At 31.9% G+C, this 7,615-nt stretch overlaps 1 protein-coding gene across 1 annotated transcript; it reads left to right on the top strand.

Moving 5' to 3' along the window:
- The first annotated feature begins 1,282 nt into the window (after positions 1-1,282).
- On the top strand, positions 1,283-7,190 carry LOC121119424 (uncharacterized). The gene is made up of 4 exons (XM_040714086.2): positions 1,283-1,801; positions 5,188-5,390; positions 5,453-5,595; positions 6,701-7,190. The coding sequence occupies exons 1-4, from the start codon at positions 1,393-1,395 to the stop codon at positions 7,014-7,016; spliced, it is 1,071 nt and encodes a 356-aa protein (XP_040570020.1). The 5' UTR covers positions 1,283-1,392; the 3' UTR covers positions 7,017-7,190.
- Positions 7,191-7,615: the final 425 nt, after the last annotated feature.

Raw genomic sequence — 7,615 nt, 5'->3', positions numbered from 1 at the left:
ATTTTTCCAAACAAAAAAAAATTGTAAATAAATAAATGCAAAAACAAAGATATATTTTGGTGATGCTGTATGAATTGTTGTTCTTTTATGTCAATTCCAATCGATGTTACTGCAATTTTCTTCATCAAGTAGAGATGCATACCCATCATGCAAAAGTCTCTTTGCACCTTTTTGAGTCTTATTAATTTCCATGACAGTTTGAATTCAATATACAATTGATATGGCAACTATAGTTAGAACTTCAACTGCCCTATTAAACAACTCAAAATGTTCCTAAAATGTATAGTTTAGATAATAGGGGAATTATTTAAATATATAATTAATTGGTTGCAATTTCATCATTTCTTTATTTTGGGATTTTCTTTGTTGAATAATTTGTTTGGTTTCGAAATATCTTTATAAAAATGGTCTGTTCTACGTTTTGTAAGTTCGACGTTATTTCCAAGCAACAATATTCAAAAGATTTGTACTTGCAAAAAATTGTATATTTCTCACCTCTGGATTTATAAATAGAGTAATATCCCAGTAAGTACGGATGTACCAAACTTTTTGAGACGCAGGTCGTGCAACTAGCAGATATTTATGTCTTTTTGTTTCACATGCTGGATTTTAAGGACATATTATATAAGAAAGATATTCATGTATTTTCAATAAGTATTTATTAAACGATGTAAAGAAGTACTCCAAATAATCTGTATAATTGGTTAGCTCAAATATTAAAAGGGTCTTCAATTTTTAAAAATTTATTAAAATTATACGCTAATAATTTTCCTTAAACACTTTTTTATAGTCCTAACATAGAAATAAGCATATATAGTTTTAACTTGAATTTCGATACAAGTATTCCCACCCCCTCCCCCGTGTTTATTTATATATTTTAATTTATGTCAAAATATGAATATCTTTTGTTAAATAACTACCTAATTATTTTCTATTTATCAAATTATTGAGTCACCCATTAGTTTGTTCAATTACATGCTCATTAGAATGAAGGAAAGTCAAGCGAGATTGAAGTGTAACGAACATAAATGGCGATAAAACAGAGTGAATAATTTCCCCATTGGCTGAACTCTCGCGCAAATGAGCTTTCTCCAACGCCCCAAGGGGAATAAGTATTTAATTTCCCCTTTTTTCCTGTTCTCCTAGCTAGGTATGAGGAGTGATAGCTGTTGTATAGACTGCGTGTACTACACCATAGAGCATAGTAGGAGGGGGAAAACTGTCGGAGAAATGAAGAGCGCGCGTTTCCGTCAAATCATGTACGGCAATTCTCTAAAGACTCAATTGGTAGATTTAGTTATAATAGAACGCATCTCTTAAATGATTGTATATTACATGTGAAACGGAAACAATCTGAACAAGTATTTCTAATTAGAATCAGTAGAAAAGTCTATGAGAATGGAAAAGACGAAATCCGGAGGAGGCTTCTCCATAGAAAACATTTTATCTACTCCAAGACGAGGAGAACAACACTCTGAAAGAAACAAACCACAAACCCTGACTCCTACAGCTCATGAATCCCCTCTTCCACCATTTCTCCATCCATCATTTCCCACACCATTACCGTCTCTTCCGGCAACCTCCAACCTCCCTCATATATATCCACCCCTCACCCCTCACGGATTCCCATCCTCCTTTCTTAGAGCTATTCACCATGAAGAAGATCATCCAGGATTTCGAAATCATCATCAACATATGAGAAGTGAAGAAGAAGACGAAGATCCTTCTCTCGGTGGCGGTGAGGATGAAGAAGAGTCTCGAGAGGATTCACCTCCATGCAGTGGCTTGGGAGGGTTTATGGGTAAGGCACTCACTCATATTTGTTTTTTTATATCAACACCTTTATGAAAGGATGTATTCAGCATTTTCGAGAAAATGCTGAATACATAAATCAACAAAAATAAAGCACGTTTAAGTGAAGCAAATAGTTGTTACTTAATTGATAATGCCACCTGCTTTTTTGAAGGATTGTACTTTTTTATAAATAAATATGCTATATGTTTTAGTAAATTGAATAATACACTTTTATTATTAATTGAAAGTAATTTTGGACATATATTTATTCTTATTTGGATAAAATATATGCAATTAACACAATCATAGGATCTGTTTACACTCCTCTTCTTGCAAAAAAAAAAATGATAAAGGACTCTAATTAAACGGGTAGAGCTCCAATTATTTATATCATTCTTACCAACAGTTTTTGCACTGTTTTTTATTAACTAATATTAAGTACATTCACAGATCAACAACATCAATCAAGTTCAAAAGATTTATGCTCAGAACACAAATATATAGACTGATCAACTGCTGACAAATAAATGTACTGTAAAGCTCCATATTAAAAGACAATGCAGTGATTTCTATAGGTATACCTAATAATAGGTATTTGCAATAGTTTCAGCATTTTTTAATAAATAAATTATTTATTATTTTCCACAAGATATTTATTTATATACACAGCTATAATTTTGTTGGCATATAGCGAGCAGTTGGCTATGATCTAGTATAGCTGCAGAGCATTTTTACAGCTACAATCGAGTTTTATTTAGTCAGGAACTTATTCCAAATCATAGCGAGCTTTTGAAAGCTATGTAGTTTTTTCTTCAATATTTAAACACTATCAAATAACTAAAAGATTTTTTTACTCAGCTTTTTAGCTAGCAAGTTAATATCAATAAAACTACATGGCTTTCAAAAGCACAGAATACTTTAGCAAGCTATATGCTAACGTTAAGCATTTAAATGTTTGTAGTAAATCGATTTGAACGTAATATTCAAGATTGAAACTTTTGAATGTTGTCTACTGAATTAAACCATATTTTGAAAAGAAAAAGGTCTCATTATATACCCATAATTTGATAAATGATGTATTTTATAGTGATAAATTCATGCCTTAAATATTCAATTACATACATTTTTATTCATAGTTATTAGTTATCAAATTAAGTAAATTATGTTTAGCAATTCCTCGAACAATACAGTTAGTAGATTGCCCAAATAGAACCAACTGTTTAAAACATGAGGTGTATGTCACGACTTTCTGCATACAAACACTTTAATCTTTTTTAATATAAAAATGATTGATATTATAGGTAATAGATTTATAAACAGAGTATTCTAATGCACTCTGCAAATTTATGATTTTGAATTTCTTTTACATTCCACTCCCCCCTCCCCCTCCCTGAAGAAATAACATTGATCGTTTTTATTTTTCTTTCAAAAGAGAAAATAGATTCATGATGTCAATTTTGAGAAAATCCAGAGCTCCCGGAAGATGATTATCGTCCATATTACAGACTACCCTACGGAATTCCAAATGATACCTACTTCATTATGACATTATTTTTTGTCTTTGCTTTTTCGTTTTTCTTAAATTGCTTTCTCCTTAACTCGTTTTATTAACATTATGATGACTTTTGCATGCTATATTAGTAAGTAAAAGACTCAAATTACATACATACCTTTGTAGAGAGGATAATTCGAAAGTAACATAATTGCTCTAATGTCAATAGGTCGAAGATAAAGAGCGGTGAAAATTGTGTTAGGGCGTCGCACTTCCGTTTAAATAATTAAAAGTGATATATTTATTGGGAATTTCTTTGGTATGGTTTTTGAAAAATTGGAGAAGGAGGGAATTTGTCTTCTTCTCTTTGGAGGCTTTTATTTTGAGGAACAGGGGTTTAAAGCTGCTCAATTATACGTATATGGAACTTTCTAAAAATATGTTTTGAAATAAATCAATTAACAAGTTTATTTTGTAAATCATAATCTATTTAAAAAGTGCTTCTTTTCGACATGACTGCGATGTCATATTGGAGGGATACACTTATATTGTTGAAGTAATTAGTAAATGAAATTAAAATGTTGGAAAAACTAAAGCTCAATGAAGTTTCCTTTGATGGACTTAAAAAATAATAAATTTAAATTCTTGTAAATAGGTGAAAGTCGAGCATTTTATACAAAATAAATATTTTAGATGAATAAATAATATTTCGATATCACTCCTTATTGTATATCATAAGTTCTATACTTTTTTTTTTAAATCAACAAGCTCAATTTTTATCAACTTAGCAATTCGAAAAAAAAAAAAAATTTAAACACAAATAATGTAGGTAGATAAAACAGTTTTTATTTTTATTAAATATGGTTTTTCCAAAATGCCAGACATCTCAAATGATAACTTCGTGGCAAGTTATTCTATTTTTTACCTGTGAATAATTGAATACATATATCTGGGCCCAAACAGTACAAAGCACATTTTGAACGACATCGTACTCACGGGGCTATAATCATCAAGGATTTTTTTTTTTGGGGGGGCAGTGGCTTTTTCAATAGTTCTATCTTTCACCCCTTACTAATTTTGAATCCTCCATAGTCGCTCCAATCAGGCCCTCAACAACAAATCCGTGATTACGTTACTGACTCAAAGTACAGACGAACTACAATTTGCATTATTTGATGAATATTCAAACCTCATTAGTTAGTGTTCTGATCGTATTTACGAATCCTTTTCTTATAATATACAAAAGAGTTTAAAAAATAAGAAATTCTCATGGGAAAGAACTTTTAAATTAATTGTTAATTTGCCAAATCTTTTTTTGTAAAAAAAAAATTATGAAAAATGAGAGTAGATGCTATTAGAGTTAAAAACAACAATTTATTTATGTAAAAAATAGTTAAAAGATGGTCTCTTCTGTCATTATGAAAAAGATCATCATTATTCTTTGTACATCCCCTCTTCTCATATTGTGTGTAAATATTTTTTTCTTATTTCATCTCAAGAAGGTGTCACCCTCTCCTCTTTTTTTCTTGTTTCTCGCTCTCCTAAGAGAAATCATTTACTCTTCACGTTGACAAATATTCTCCGTCTGTGAGATAAATTTTCCATGTATCTGTTACAGTAGTTAGTTATTTTGTACTACTATTAAAGATGATCTCTTAGATAACTCATTCAAACAGAAAGTTCTGTAATAGTATTATTTCTCTTCCATGCCGCATATGTAGCTTGAATAGGAATCAACAGTAGAAAAAAGTAATCATTATTATGATATGGACTTTAAATTTGTTGTTTTGTGAATGTATTTATCTGTCTTTAAATGCTTATAGAATTACTTTTAATATGTAAAAAAAAATCAACGTTCACTCATTTTTGACAGTTTGTTTACTTTTTTGTTTGTTAATTAGGTGAAGATTCACCCTCCTCTATTTCACACCAAAATGAGTCCAATAGTGGATCCACCTCTAGTGAGGACCGCAAAAAACGTCCACGTACGGCTTTCACTGCATCCCAAATCAAGGCCCTAGAAACAGAATTTGAGCGGAATAAATATCTCTCTGTTTCTAAGCGGTTATTTCTTTCAAAAAATCTTAATTTGACAGAAACGCAGGTAATTTATAATTAACTTTTGTCACCCTACATATTTAAAGTGTATTTTTATCCATTATATAGATCAAAATATGGTTTCAGAATCGTCGAACAAAATGGAAACGAAAGTATACAAATGATTTGGAGGTGTTAGCACAGCAATATTACTCTAATATGGGAATGGGCCTCCTCTCTCCACGGCCCATGTTTGTCGGAGATCGTCTCTGGTAAGTGGAATAAACCCTACCTTAGAGGCATAGCTGGGCTCAATGATCAGTAGGGGCCATTCAAACAGAAAGAAAAACATAGTAAAGTCAAGGGTAATTCGATTGGCAGTTGATATAATTGCACTATATTAGATCTTTATCATGCCTGCTACAAGACTATAGCGCAACGTGTTTGTAATCTTGATTAGATTCTTTGTGATATCACAGAAATAGTCTACGCCTGAAGTGAACAAATATATGTATGTACATAGGCCACAACTTTGTAAAAGTAGTGATTCATTTCGCCCATTGGTTTATAGCTTTGGGTTGCACCGTAAACCCCCCTTCGAGAAATCGCTTAATATATAATTGTAATAAACCATTTTTGTCAGTATTCCATCAGTCTGTTATAGTTCCATTTTCATTCTCAAAACATTTTTATAAAATCTTCCATTTACATGTAGGTTTGTAGAACTGAAAGTCTCAATCCACGGAATCAATTATTTAAATTTTACGAAAGAAATCCTATTAATATTTATTTCTTTGATAAATATTATTAAAAAAAGCAAATTTAACGTCATCCATTCATCCATGTAATTCCACACAAAAACGTTTAAAAAGTTTCAAAAAATATAGCCGCATATCTCAGAATTGGAAATTAATATGCTTATATAATTTTACAGTCAAATTCTAAAGGTAAATTAAGCAAACTATTGAAGTTAAAGTAAGAGTTGAATTAAATATCAGCGATTTTTTTTTTTTTTTTTTTTTTTTGAGGAAAATATATTTGATTTTGGTAACTTTATACGCTCATATCTCTAGACTTAATGAACTAATTGGTCCCAAATTTTCTGTAGACACCTAGTTTAGTTGTATCTATATCATTTCAAAAATTAGTTAATCAAGATAAACTTGATTACCTCACGTGGTACATTATACATTGAACGGCCCTTTTGTCAAGTGATATCTTGAGAATCATATCATGTCTCCCTCAAGTTTTTGTTTATCAATGGGACATAAATTAACTGGAATAATGTTCTTTGATTTACACATATTCGGGGTGCAAGTTAAGCCACTCACACTGGCTAATCCACAAATATCAATATTCATTTTTTTATTATTATAGGCTTTTCAATCCTTCTGGAACAGGGGTTCCACTTGCGGCCTCTCCTCTTCAAACCTGCCCTCCGCCCTCTCCCTCAAGTCATCATCCTCCTCATCTATTCACCGGACAACAGCTCTCACCCCCAAACACTTCATCTAATCCTTACCATATCCATCATCACCATTTAGGACTAAACAATAATGTTCCTATGGAGTCCCTAGAAGCGCTCACCTCACCACCTGGCTCTCCTCCGGAGCCCCTATCTTCTCTGAGCATTCTGACTCACCAAGCAGCAGCCGGCGTTGGCACAACCGTGACTTCTTCATCTTTCAAATAATATCTGTACATATATTATATTAAAAATATTGACCTACATATATATTACGATTGCTGGGCAAACGGATTCCATCCGGGAAAACTTTAAATACATACTTTGATATTAATACATTATAATTACAAATATACATATATTATAACTCAATCGAATAGAACAATTTTTTTGTCAATTAAATGATGTGTCTTTTTTTATTGATAGTAAAATCTGCATTGCACTTATCAATCAATTTTTCCAACTTTTAGTCAATATATCCGCCCTGAGAACTGATAGTGAGCTCCAAGCAGAAGCTGCTGCAATCACTCTGGATATCCTGGGAGCTCATGAAGTCCCAGGCCTTGTTGACGGAGGTTTTCAGCGTACATGTGATGTTGTAGCATCTCTTGTAGGCCTTGGATTCCACATTCAACTAGATGGAATAGTCTAGGGTGTTGAGGTCTGGTCTTTGAAGCGCCTAGAACACCTTTGCCCAGAAGTGCATCTTGGCATGGAGCTATTCCCGTGTTTTCTTTGCAGGGTGAACAGGTGTTTCATCTTGTTTTCAGAGTATAATTTCGATTTTGAATCATATTTCTAAATAAAACAACTTTATAAATAAAAAT

Source organism: Lepeophtheirus salmonis, chromosome 6, assembly GCF_016086655.4.
Source record: "Lepeophtheirus salmonis chromosome 6, UVic_Lsal_1.4, whole genome shotgun sequence".
Classification (NCBI taxonomy): Eukaryota; Metazoa; Arthropoda; class Copepoda; order Siphonostomatoida; family Caligidae; genus Lepeophtheirus; species Lepeophtheirus salmonis.
Note: the sequence above shows the minus strand (reverse complement) of the source record. Positions and strands in the feature narration are given on the sequence as shown.

Coding starts and splice junctions, on each gene's coding strand:
- LOC121119424 (XM_040714086.2), top strand. CDS start 1,393: ATGAGAATGGAAAAGACGAAATCCGGAGGAGGCTTCTCCATAGAAAAC. Junction 1,802..5,187: donor TGGCTTGGGAGGGTTTATGG/GTAAGGCACTCA, acceptor TTTGTTAATTAG/GTGAAGATTCACCCTCCTCT. Junction 5,391..5,452: donor TTAATTTGACAGAAACGCAG/GTAATTTATAAT, acceptor TCCATTATATAG/ATCAAAATATGGTTTCAGAA.